This window comes from Heterocephalus glaber, unplaced genomic scaffold (genome assembly GCF_053883595.1).
Source record: "Heterocephalus glaber isolate CG9 unplaced genomic scaffold, H.glaber_assembly_v1.0 deba00001465, whole genome shotgun sequence".
Classification (NCBI taxonomy): domain Eukaryota; kingdom Metazoa; phylum Chordata; class Mammalia; order Rodentia; family Bathyergidae; genus Heterocephalus; species Heterocephalus glaber.
In genome coordinates, this window is record NW_028258312.1 from 879,677 (window position 1) to 893,232 (window position 13,556).

The window sequence follows — 13,556 nt, forward strand, 5'->3', positions numbered from 1 at the left end:
TAGAACTTTGATTTAGATTTATTTTCATCTCCTCTTTTTTAAAATTTCTATTTTTTGTGTATGTTTTATATGTACATAGTATTTTAGTACAGTAGTACATGTGTATAATTTACAAATAAATTACTATACAATTAAGGAGGCTAACTAAAATTTTCTTTACTGATGGGAGGCACAGCTAGTGCTCAGGGAAGCACATCTGTTTGAAGCTGACAGAGCTCACGCTCTGTTGTTAGCACTCACCCTCATGAAGTGGTAGGAGGGATATGGACCAAAAATCAAAGAACCTTGGAGGCAGTGTGGAGAAATACAGTGAGGTTTTTTATGTTGTCATATTGCCTTTTCAATTCCATTTAAATGAACATTGACTTCCCTTGAGCAAAATGAAAGGACCAGATGGTTTGGTTATAAAACACTTCCGCTCATCCAAGTTAAATAATGTGGATTTAAATCACTACATCTCTCCACCTAGTCACATGTTCCTGCATCAAATGTGAGTGGGCTTGTAAATGTTAAGTACTTAGTTTCAAGGTTGGCTTATCTTATTAACTAAATATGTTACCACAGAGGTCAAACTGCTGGCCAAACTACAGAATCTATTTAAACATTAGGAAGAAGGGTGCCTTCACCCCATCCACTTGTTGGTCTGAGGAATACAGGTTTAATTTTCTGGTGGGAATGTAGTAAATGTCTCTATTCTTCCCACATATATCCTTAGCTAAGCCTTTTTTATTCCCTAGGAAAATGAAAGAAACATCAACAATCAGCAACTTGTCATTCCACCTTTTCCTAAGACCAAGAACTAATGGCTTCCAGAACCTTCCTCCATCACACATCTTTGGGCTGTTGACAGGTGGCTTTCTGCAAGGTGGAGTGTCTTTTATTCCTGCGAAGTTGATCTGTACAAGAGGCTACCTCTGGAGCTCAGAGACCTGGCAGCACCAACATAAAGACTTAAGTACCAACAGGGCCATGGTCCCACCCCATTCACCCCCAGGACACCCTTACAACAGAGGGGATGGCACACACATGTCTTGTCTGTTTAGTCCAAAACCATCAACTGGAACAACAGTTGTGAGTCACAGGTCAGCCGGAAGGGGAAAAGACAGGGTGGGGGAAGTCAGCACTCTCTCCATCTTCCCTCCTGGAGTGTGAGGGCCACCGAGGGCCACGTGGCAGCCCTTCTGGCAGACACACAGAGCTCCAAAATAGGCTTTTCCTTCATCTGATTTCATCCTCCAACTGATGATAGCAGTTCCAAAACCATCTTTAAAAGGGTTCCTTCTCTATATATAATTTATATATATTTATATATGTACATTTATGTCTATATAAAAATGGAGGCAGTAGTGGCCTCCATGGATGGGAGGAGAGCTGGGTGCACACGTGAGCAGAGTCTGCTTGGCACTGAGGCAGCCCACATCCTGGGTTATTGTCATGTGAGGAAGGAGAACTGCGCCAGCCTGCAGAGGTGGCTGGGAGGAGGAGGAAAGGACAGTGCTGGTGGTCCACGGACCTGTGGCTGGTCAATTCAGAGGATGGAGGAGGAAAAAGGGACAAGGGGTCCAAGCTGAGCTCCAGAGTCCAGGCCCACCCTCACAAACATGGGATGAGGGAGGAGCTCAGCCAGAAGAGGGGCCTGGGGAAGCAGCAGTCCTCCCAGTCTCTCCAGTGAGAAGGTGCTAGAGCATTCATGCCCTGGCCTACAAAGTGAGGCCCCATGTGGGGCAGGCAATGAGGGCTGGGGAGAGAGTCATGGCCAGCGATGGCCCAGGATGAAAGAAGCCCAAAGCCATGAGTAGCATCTCCATCTCCTTGGCCCACAGGGCTCTCCACACCCCTCTGGTTGCCTGTCAACTGCCTAGAACTTGGTCTGAGCAGCCACTGGCCAGGATTGTGCTCAGTGACCCCTCTGGGGGCATTTGCCTGCACATTCACACTGGTTAAGTATCAGCCCCAGTGGCTTTGCTGCAAGTCATAGGCCCATGCCCCTGGCTGAGGGCAGGGCTCGAGTGTGTCTTCCGGAGAGAAGGATCATCCCCTTCTAGGGTGGCCAGGCGAGCCTCAATCCGCTCCAGATCATCTGAGCCCACTTTGATTTTCACAGCCAGAAGATGGATGTAGGTCTCATAACGACTTTTCTGGGGACAGGGCAGAAAAAGGCCAAAAACAAGGTCAAAAGACATATAATAAAATTGAAAAAATTATTTGTATCTTGTATAACCAAAGACTAACATACAGAGAGTTCTCACAAACCAATAAAAGGAAAATAAACTGTTCAATAAAAATAAGCAAGGGATAGGCATAGAAATTTCACTCCCAATTTTGAAAAATGCAAATAATTGTCAATGATTTTTTTTGGCTGTGACACCAAAAGCACAAGCCACAAAAATAAAAATAGACAAAATAGTACTGCATTCCTGTGGCTTGTGTCTAGATGTCCCCCCAAAGCCTCAAGCAGTCATAGGTGGTGCATTTTCAGAGGTGACTGGATCTAGAGTGTGTGACACTGGGATTGATTCATGGTGCAATGCTAGGATCACAGGCACTAGGATTAAGAGTGTGAGTGCTACCTGCCCTAAGTAGTCTGGATAAGATGAAGGGGCCCAAAAGACACTGGTAAGGCCCTTTTGTTGCTTTGCTACTTTCTGCCTGCCATGAGCTATTTTCTCCTCTTTGATGCCCCTCTGCCATGTGCCACTCTGCCTTGGAGCCAGCCAACTATGGACTGAAACCTCTACACACTGTGAGCCAAATAAACCTTTCCTCCCTTAATTTGTGGGTGTTGAGCATTTTATCTCACCAATGAGAAAAGTAAGACATGTATCAAAACATAAAACTTCTAAGGGGCCGGGGATTTAGCTCAGTGGTTTCACCGCCTGCTGCGCAAGCAGAAGGACCCAAGTTCGATCCCCGGTACCAAAAAAATGAAACTTCTGTACATTAAAGGATACAACCAACAGAGTTAAACATCAACCTACCGAATGGGTGAAAATATTTTAAAATCACATATTTGGTAAGGGTTGATACCCCAAATATATAAAGATCACCTACAATTCAACACCAAAAAAATAACAACCCAATTTAAAAATGAGCAAATGACAGGAATAGATATTTCTTCAAAGAAGATATACAAGGGACAACAAATGCCCACAAATATGTTCATCACTAAACACTAAGAAGATGCAAATCAAAACCACAGAGATAACATGCCATGCCCATTACTCTGGCAATGAAAAACAACACAGAAGTGTTGGTGAGGAGGTAAAGAATTTGGAACCCCTGTACACTGCTGGTGAGATTGTAAAATTGTGCAGCTGCTATGAAATCAGTAATGGTTTCTGAAAAAGTTAAAAATAGAATTACATTCTGATCCAACAATACCACTTCTGGTTATATATCCAAAAGAAATGAAAGCAGCATCTTTATGTTTATTATAGCATGAGTCATAATAGCTAAATGATGGAGCAACCCAAATGTCCATCGACTGATGAATGAAAAAACAAAATGATTATATGCATATGATGGAATATTATTTAGCATGCTAAATAATAAAGGAAGCAAATTCTGAAGCATGCTAAAACATAGGTGAACCCTAGCATTATGCTAAAATATATAAGCTAATCACAAAAAGACAAGTTCTGCATGATTCCACATATATAAGGAATAAGGAGCACTCAACGTCATAGAAAAACACTGGATACAGTGGAACACAGCTGTAACCCCAGCTTTGTGAAGCTGAGGCAGAAGGGTCCCAAGTTTGAAGACAGCCTGAGGAATTTAGTAAGACTCACTTTCAAAAAAAAAGACTGGGAATGTAGCTCAGTGGCAAAGCAAGCACAAGGTCCTGGATTCAATCCCTAGTACCAAAAAAAAAAACAAACAAACCCATAGAGGTAGACATTAGATGGGTAGTTGTCAGGGGCTAAGGGAATGGGGACAGGAGTTATTGTTTAATGGGCACAGAATTTCAGTTTGAGAAAATAAAAACCTAAATTAAAATAGTAACAACATTGATTATTAAACCTGTCAGATTAGCAAAGATTAAACATTGGACAATCCCAAAAGGTGGTGAGGATATGGGGAAATAACTATTAATACACTACTAAAGGGGTTATTAACTGGTACTGACATTAGGAGAGAGATTTAGCAATATCTGAGGGTCTTGTCTCAACTTCAGAGCCTCACCAGAGTCAGGAAAGCCACGTTTCCTGAAGGACCAGGCACTAAGGGCCAGGAATCTTCTCTCCCCCAGCTCTGCCACAGCAGCGAGACCTTTCTTGCTTCACCTCCTCCTACCCCTACATCATGCCAGGTGAGACTGAGAGGACAGTACACTGAAGCTACGATCATCTACGTTAGAATCCCGACTCCTGCATTTCTTAGCAGTGTCACTTCTAAGTACTCTGACTTCTCTGAGCCTCAGTTTCCCCACCTATAAAATGGAGATAACAACACAGTCCTTTTCATAGAGTTGGTTCAAGGATGAAATCAGTCCCTAAAGGGAAAGGAGAATCAGGCCTAGCATTTAGCAAAAGATCGGTCACTGTAGCTTTGGCCATCACTATTTTTACACTGCAGAGCGTAGATGTGAGCAGACTTCAAAATGCTATCAAGCTTTCTGTTTTTCAAAAGGTCAGGGTCTACCTTGGGAACTCTCTTCTCTGCCCCACACCTCAATAGAAAGTTAACATGGAAATCTAGAGGTTGAGATTGGTGATGTCCTGCCCCTCCTGCTCTGAGAACTTCCTGGCTCAGTCTCAGCCTTTCCGTTTGTCTGTCTGACTGCCCCCATCTGCAGGGCAGTCCACAACGGACAAGTGCTTCCTGCTTCCTTCCCCAACCTGGGCCCCGATCCTTCACCTGACAAAGGCTATGCCTGGTCAGCCCCAGCCGCAGGGCATGGTGAGGCAGAATCAGGGCAGTGGGTAGACAGCGACAGCATGAAAAGCAGAGAGGTTAAGTTGCTTTGTTACTAAACATACGAGCAAGAGGAAAATGAGACCAGTGAGGGAGGGTGTCAGGTGGCCAGGGCTTGAGAGTTTTGTGGGCTAGTTGTAAAATCTTCTAAAGAAGCTGGGCCTGTCTGGGATGGGAGGTGAAGGTGGTTCTAGAAGGTGCCTGGAAGTTGGTATTGTTTCTGTTGGAGGCCCTAGTGTTCTTGGAGAGACCCAAGTGTAGATGCAATTGTTTGATCACCATTGGGCAGCTGAGCTGTGTAAAATTGTAAAATTGAGCTGTGTAAAATTGGGTAGCTGAGCTGTGCAAAAAACCCATGGTTCATCATTAGATTATACCTGCCTCTGGGGAGCACCCACAGTAGGGAACTCCCTAACTAGGAGCCCCTGGCTGTGGAAGGTGGTGGGAGGTACAGATTGGGGGGAACTGGCCTCATCCTCTGGTCCCAACCTCAACCCTTGAGATGCACCCACTGGAGGCCCACCTCAAACGTGAGATAGTGCTCCTTCAGCCGGTACTCCTCCGCCTCCTTGGACTTGAGGCCCCTCTCCACTGGGTGACACCTGTGCTCGGCCAGCTCGGCAGTCACCTGCCTCAACTTATTCTCATGAGACCGCAACTGCTCCTCCTGCAAAGACAAACCCTGGACCATAAGGCCCAACTCTTGAAGTCATGGGGCTGGGTCTAACCCCATACCACTAGGAGCTGCTTCACAAAAGGGAAATGGAGGCTGTCCAGTGTTGCCAAACCCATGGAGGTAAAGCCAGGCTCTGGACCCATGGAAGTGCTCCTCAAACCTTCTTCCCTCCCACCTTCCTCCTTGCTCTCAGGGGCATCCACTCTCTTCGGTGCCCCAGCAGCCTTGGGAGTGGACAGACTCTTACACTAGTATGTGCCCATATACACTCCATTCCATAGACACGCTCAACTCCTGGGAACTCTCACATGCACACAAACACATTGAGCCAAGCATCAGCCTGACCCAGTTAGCCCTGGTTCCATAGAACACATACATTCTCTCACATTCAGCCTCAGATGCACACGACAGTCACAGCTCCAGGATCGCACCCAAAGATAAGCTACGTCAGACAAGTAGAATCACATCCCACCCACTACGGTACATGCAGCCAGGGCCCTTGGTGCAGTATGCAAATTCTCATGTGTGTGGACACGTGTGTGAGTGCATGGTGTGCGTGTACTCATGTGCGCATGTGTGCTTCAGTGGTGTGTGCATGTGTGTAGAAGAGGTATTTGTGCATGTGCATACAGGTGCTCTGGGCAGATATGAAGCCTCCAGAGTTCCATGGAAAGACAAGGGCCCAAAGGGAAAGGAGCCAATGGGTGACAAACAGGAAGTTTGGTGCCTCCCCAGCCCTCTGCCTCTCAAGTTCCACCCCACTACTTATCCTTTCCTCTCTAAAAATACCCTGAACCCTGCAGTACTGATGAGATGGGTTCTTTTAAGGGATACAAATAAAGTATCTGAGGATAAGTGAGAACATCAAAACAGTATTTTTGGACATTATTTTTTAAAAACAAAAAATAACAAATGCTGGCGAGGATGTAGAGAAAAAGGAACCCTTATATACTGTTAGTAGGAATGTAAATTAGTATAGCCATAATGGAAAACAGTTCAGAGGCTCCCCAAAAAGCAAAAGCTAGACCTACTAGCCATCCCACTCCTAGGTATGTATCTGAAGCAAATGAAGTCCGCATGCACAAGAGACACCTGCATCCCATGTTTATTGCAGCACCATTCACAAAAGCCAAGATATGGAATCAGCCTAGATGCCCGTCAACAGATGAATGGATAAAGAAAATATGGTGTTAAATACACACCATGGAGTATTATTCACCCATAAAGAAGAATAAAATTCTATCATATTAAGTAAAATAAGCTAGACACAGAAAGACAAGTATTTCATGTCCTCACTAATTTGTAGAAACTGAAAAAGGGTTCCCTAGGGAATGGGAAGAGGGTTGGGGGGACAGCGTAGGAAGAGTGGGTGAGGGTGGAAGAGTAGATGGACATGACCAGTGCATGATATATGCATGTATGGAAATATCAGTGAATCTCATTAATTTTTACAGTTAATGTGTTGATAATACTTTTAAAGTTAAAAAAAGAAAAAGAGCACTGGACCAAGGGCAGCCAAGTCTCACCTATCCCTAGCTCCCCGTGACACACACAACCTCTCACACTTATGACCAGATGCAAACAACAACCACAGGGATGTGACCCACGCTGTCCACCACAAAATAGCTGGCCTCTGTGTGACATGTGGCCTTAGTCTGTGCACCTGTAAGTGGGGACGGGGCACATGGAATCGGGGAGAATATCTGCCCTTTCCTGGTGTCCTTCAGTCCAAGATCAGGTCCCCTAGAGAAACAACTGGAGTGGTGCTGTCAAATGGGGGCTGGGGGCTGGGGGCAGCAGCCTGGGCAGTGGCATCACAAACCCAGGAACTTGTACCTGGCAAAGACGAGTGGCGCAGGAGGGCAGCAGGGGCCGACAGAACTTCTTCATGGAGTTGACAGCAGCTGGGAAGGCTGGGGCTGAAAAGATGGTAGCCACCAGGTTGATCCTCAGGATCCAGGACAGCATTTCTTCCTTGCTCCTGGGGACAGGAAGGGAGAGGAGGGTGCCGGCTTCTGACAATAGGACTTCCTACCCCCACAAATGCCCAGCACTCAGTACCCAGCATTAGGCCTGGCACAGAAAGGGCACTCATACTTTTACATAGATGGGGAAAGGAGGGCAGGGTGGTGGAGCCAGTGGGGGAATGGACCTAGACAGAGCTGATGGCCCTGAAGCCCGTGAGCTCGGAAGGTCATGGGGGCAGTGGGCAAGTGGTGGTCCCCAAAGCCCTTCTCTCTTGCCCCTGCTACCTGCCTAGCCCTTACACTTATCCCCACCTCACCTACCCATCTCCCTCCTTTTAAGCTCATCTGACACCTGAAAACTCAATTTCAAGTCACAGAGGTATGAAGCACAGTGAAGTGAAAGGTAGCTGTTACAGGTCAACTGTAGGCAGACTCTTTCCTGCCTGACCACAGATTTGAAGTCAAGGATGATTTGTGAAGACTCCACTGTCCCCATCACTCAGGGATGTCGGCAGCCCTGACAGGGCTAGTGAAAGCATAGTTGCTGAGCCCCACCCCAAAGTTTCTGATTGGTAGGTCAAGGGTGGGGCCAGCAAGATTCCATTTCTAACCAGTTTCCACTGCATGCTGAGGGTACACACTTGGGAGGACCCAAAGCAGCAGTGGGCCTGTGCCAAGTGGACACACTGGCTCTGTGGCGGCTATGCATGGGAAGCTGAGGTGGGGACCTTGACCACCAGGGGAGGGCTGTGTAGAGCGTCCATGCTGCAAGGCCTGAGCCTAGTGAGAACAAAGGGTTCAGATTCCTACTTACGGGGCCTGGAAGAGGAAGACCCTCCAGTCAGCAGTCTTCAGCTTGAGCACATTGGACTTCTTGCTGTAGTCAGAGGCCTTGGTGGCCAGAGCATGATGCACCCGAATGGCATTCTTCAGGTCACCCTCTGACAGAGCTCTGTCAGGCCTGTACTCATCCTGAGGAGCAGGGGCTCTGTCACTACCAGGCCCTAGCTTATGGCCCCACATGTTCCACTCCCTCTCACTCTCTCCCTTTGTCATTCCATCTCCCTGCTTCCCAACAAGAATCACTCTAGGTACCCTCCTCCTCTACTCGTCTGTCCTAGAGGCCTCACACTAGGTATCCACAGAGTCACTGGGCATTTCAAAGACCCCTCCCAAAACGTTCAAAAGCCTGAGTGAGCCTGAGTCAGGACCCTGATGGAGGAAGGACCCAGACCACACCCCCTAAAGTTCAGGTCCTGCCCAAAAGCCCCTGAGTAGCACAAGGCAAAAGCTGGATGGGTCTAAACTGGTACTTCCTGGGAAGGACTCTGGGGCAATCTCACCTTCTGCAGGTACAGGATGGTCCCCTTGAGCACCGCGTAGAATTTCTTCCAGCCACGCTTCCCACGGGGTGCTGGGGAGGGGGGCACAAGTAATGCAGCCACAAACACCCATTCCAGTTTCTCCTACCCTACCTCCCCCTGCATGTGTACCTGCATGTGCATCCCCAAAGGAGTGGCCGAGAGGTGGGCCCCTGAGCCAACACCCCTCCCCATGCCCCTTTCCCCAGCCTGATACCCACTCCTCTTGCCATCCATGTCAGCATGAGTCTTCCGAGTCAGCACACCATGCTTGTAGGTGGTAGCACTGAGAGCCTGAGGGACATCCAGGAAGGGGTTGCCACCATCGAGGATCCGTGTCACCTTCTTTGTGCCTGTCCCAAACTTGTCATCCACCAGCTCAGACAGGGATTTCCTCAGCTCATCCTCATCACTAGGAAGGTACCAGGCTTGAGCACCACCTCAAGGGATCCCTCATCCCCATATCACATGTCCTCTCTCATCAGCCACCCTCTGTGAGCCAGTGTGGGCAGACAGACCACCTCATGCTGACAGAGGCCAGGTCAGTAGGCAAGGCTCATAAAGTCTGGGCTCACCATGGGATCCCGGTAGAAAAGTCTAGCTTTTCCAAAGGAACTGAGGTCCCTAAGCCTGTACACAGACCCAAAGCCACAGGCTTCCCTGGGGAGCAGGGCAGGGAGGGGTTCCCTCTAAAGTGTCTCATAGCTTCTCCAACCAGCAAGGTCTCCACCCCTTTCTCCAGATGCCTGAGCACCTCCAGATCTCACTGACCACATAGGGAAAGGTAAGTGACAGTTGCCCTCCCCACTTCCAAGACCAGTCATCATCTAAACATAGTCATGTTCTCAGGGTTGTAGGAGACCTGTGCCTCCTGCCTGCCTACCTCCCAAAGGGGAAAGTGCTATCACTGTTGGGAATTTGGAAATATCCTCAGTACAGAAAGCCAACTATGGATATCATGGAACTAAATTCACAGTTCAGTCTATTTGAAAGCAATGTAAACAGCATACACTGTTTAACAAGAAAGAACCCAAAAAGAAACTCAAAGATATATGTTAGCCAGCTGTACAGGGGGTTATTGGGGGCCTGGATTGAGAGGGATCAGCACCATGGAGAGTGGTCTGCATGACTAATCAGCACCCCCAGCTACTCCCTCTCTAAGTTCAATCTCTCAGTACCTGTGCCCACGGGCACTACTCACATAGCCCATTCCAGCTTTTCATTCTTGATGGAGTTGTAAAGGGTCTGGAAGAGAGGAGTTCAAGAAAAGAGTCAAAGAAATCCCTATCTACTCTAGCAATGTGGGTGCAGTGAGGGAGCACCTTTTCAGCTAATGGGCAGAGTAGGTATTTGATTCATATTTATTGTATGGGTAAATGAGTGGATGGGTTGCATTTAGTGGTGCAATCATTTACTGTCTGTCCCTCCAGGAGACAATAAGCTTCACAACATCAGGAGTTGCCTATCTTGTTCACCACTGAATCTCCAGCACATAATCCATGCTGAACATTTACTAATTTTCAGCAGGATGGATGGATGGATGGATGGATAGATGGATTGGCAGACAGAAATGGGAAGATGAGTGAGTACATAGATGTATAGGGAAATGGATAGGTAAGGTAGGTATACAAGTGAGAGGTTGGTGTATGGGACAATGTTTGGGAGTGAAGGTATGAGTGGTGGGTGAAAGAGTGGGTATGTGGTAAGGTGAATGACTGAGTGGCTGCTCCAAAACAAAGCTATTTTTCTTCCTCCAAGATAGAGAACTTACTAGGCTGGAAAGATCAGAGGTCTACTCCAGGCTTAAGCCTCAAAAGAAAATTGATTCCTTTAATTCCTGGTGATGTTGTAGGAATGAGTGGGCTTCTCCCCATTGTGCCAATGATGATGGTTATGATGAAGGTACTGGTAGTGGTAAAGGAGGTGGTGATGTGACTACTGGTGATAGTGATGATTATTTACTGTGACGGCAACATTAATAATTGTAGCATCAAAAACAAATCTCACAAAGCCTAACTAACTCAGGAAACACAGAACAATTGAGCTGGATGATATCTAACTCTGTCTCAAAGTCCTGGTGGCCCTGCCCCTGGTGTTAAGGTCCTGGAATGCCAGGATTTAGTGGGCCAGAGACTTCTCTCCACCCACCCATTGCACACCTATGGACACATGGACCCTAAGCGAGTAATACCTTCAGGAGGTCTTTGGAAAAGTCTTGGCCATCATTCAGCTGGTCCAGGTTGGCAATGAACTGCTGACAGGACATCTTCTTGCCAATGTTCTATTACGGAGAAATGGTTCTGTCTGAGAGTAGGGAAGGAAGCTGGTGTGGTCTCCACAGCCAGCCCTGCCAAGCCAGAAGGGATGAGGCAGCATCCAGGGCAGTAATGAAAACTGCCTGGACTTTCCTTTGTCTCCGAGAGTTTACAAAACTCTTTTCTCACATTCAATGTTCTCTTTGATCCTCAAGCATCATGAAAGGCAGGGTTCTCTTCAGATGAAGGACTCAGGTGTGGATGAAGTATGACAATTGACATTTGCCAGGTGCCTGCCATGTTCCAGGTTTGTACTTGACATGCATTATCTTATTTCCTTCTCCCCACCGAGTGAGGAAGCTGGGGGGCAGGAAGGTAAAATGACGTGCCCATGATCACACAGCAAGACAGTAAAAGGCCCAAGTGTGTCTGACATCAAAGCCCATATGCTCTCACCACTACTCCATGGTTAACTCTCCCAAGGTCAGTCAGCACCAGGACTTGAACCCAGGCCTCTTGGCTGCTGAGCAGAAGTTCTGTGTATTCCATCACAACCACCTCACCCTCTCACCTGCACAGGGGAGCAGCAAGAGCTCCAAAAGGTAGGTGAAGTAAGGGCGAGTTTGGTCTTTTGAAAGTCAAAAGTCAGTTTCCACCAACACAAATAGGGGCCCCATGCTAAGCCGGGCTGATACAAAGAGAACCAACCAGATGGCTCCACTCCCGGAACCACAAAGAGCCAGGAATGTACCCCCAAGTTCTGCCTTGTTTTAGCTACTGAGTAGCAGAGGGGTTTGAGCCCTCTAAACCCACACCTGATGCTCACACTTTCTGACTCTGCTTAGAGTATCCACACTTGAGAAAGCACTGAGCAATGCTTCATCTTTGTGAAGTTTTTGTGCATTGCGGTTTGCTAAAACCAATGTTTCCTCAGATTTACCTACAGAGTCTGAGTACTCCACAAGATGGGAATAGGAATTCTTGCAAAAAAGAATGTAATATTCAAATAAATGTATTTACATGTTTCAGAGTCTTTAACATGCCTGTGAGTGGCAGAGTTCTCCAGGGAGAGGATTCCAAGTACATTTATCCAAATTTGTTGATGTTGGCACCATTTTAGCAAAGCAAATTTATTAACATCATATGAAACATTCATAGACCACAAAACTAATTTGGAAAACAATAATGTAAGGCTTTATATGCTGACAAGCAAGAATATTCTACACTTTCTCTGGAGAGTTAAGGAGAAAAAATCCTCTCTGTGTCTTGACATGCATTTGTTTCACATATATACAATATATGTTTTTACATGTACGTAATTGTGTGTCTGTGCATAAGCATAGAGCCACATGGACATCCATCTGTAATAGAAGAATACAAAAGCAACGTTGATAATATTATCTTTGAGTTATACACGCTCACCATTCCCCAGACATTAGTCAGGATTGCAAAATTAAGTAAACAACTGGCAAGATTTCCAGTCCCAATAATGACAAATTATCTTGCAGCAGAAGAACCTTCCCAGTAGGAAAAAGTGTGAGTTGATATATTAATAAAACATCTGTGCAAAGACACTGGAGAAATATAAAAGCTGTGAGGACTTCAAGGGTAAAGATCCTGCCAAGAAGGGAATATGGAGAGTGATGTCAACAAGGAGCAGCTTTCCTCCTTGAAGCACTTACTGAGTCACAAGAGTGGCCCAAAGGCTGAGCAACTAGGTGGTCTTATAGGACTGGAGAACGAAAACTGGAGTTCAGGATCCACTGAGAACAAGAGACCCTGGGAAACACCCCAATCATACTTCAACAAAAAAACTGAAGAAAGGAAACACCAAAGAGAGTTCTTGAGGGAGAAGGAAAATTATTCCCAGATGGAAGCATGGAGAAGCAGAAAGAGTTGAAGAGCAACAGCAAGAGTGGGTAACTCTGAACACTGATGGTGAGAGCCGGGAATTTAGCTCAGTGGTTCCACCACCTGCCTTGCAAGCTCAAGGACCTGAGTTCGATCCCCAGTTTAAAAAAAAAAAAAAAGGAGTCACTAAACACTGACGTTGTAGAGAAATGGTAAAGTTTCCTGGGCAATGAAATATTTACAGATATAATACTTAAAAGCATGATAACAATAATAGGTAAGTTATATATCCATATAGCTGTATACAAGCAGTAAATGAAATTAAAATATCAAGAAGTAGTAAAAGTATTTCAGTAAGTCAGAGACGCATATTGAAAACCACAGAGAGAATTCTGAAAGAATGCACAGCTAACTAGCTAACAGGCAGGAACAGAATTCTAAAAAATACTTAATCCAAAAGTTGTCAAGAAAAGAGATAAAAGGGCTAGGGATTTAGCTCACTGGTTCCGCCACCCGCTTTGCAAGCACA

At 46.3% G+C, this 13,556-nt stretch overlaps 1 protein-coding gene across 5 annotated transcripts in view; it reads right to left on the minus strand.

The window, feature by feature from the left end:
- Psd2 (pleckstrin and Sec7 domain containing 2) overlaps window positions 1-13,556 on the minus strand; it is a 43,616-nt gene continuing 30,060 nt past the window's right edge. For 2 of the 5 annotated variants that reach the window (XM_087180792.1, XM_087180793.1), the window contains 8 exons: window positions 11,113-11,201; window positions 10,123-10,166; window positions 9,143-9,333; window positions 8,904-8,974; window positions 8,375-8,532; window positions 7,430-7,574; window positions 5,441-5,584; window positions 1-2,138 (listed from right to left, as the gene is read on the minus strand). In XM_087180792.1, coding sequence (XP_087036918.1) covers window positions 1,941-2,138; window positions 5,441-5,584; window positions 7,430-7,574; window positions 8,375-8,532; window positions 8,904-8,974; window positions 9,143-9,333; window positions 10,123-10,166; window positions 11,113-11,201 — 1,040 coding nt within the window. In that variant the 3' untranslated portion in view covers window positions 1-1,940. Of the gene's footprint in view, window positions 2,139-5,440; window positions 5,585-7,429; window positions 7,575-8,374; window positions 8,533-8,903; window positions 8,975-9,142; window positions 9,334-10,122; window positions 10,167-11,112; window positions 11,203-13,556 lie in introns of all 5 variants that reach the window. The other 3 variants (XM_004841852.3, XM_087180795.1, XM_087180794.1) reach the window with 3 other exon arrangements.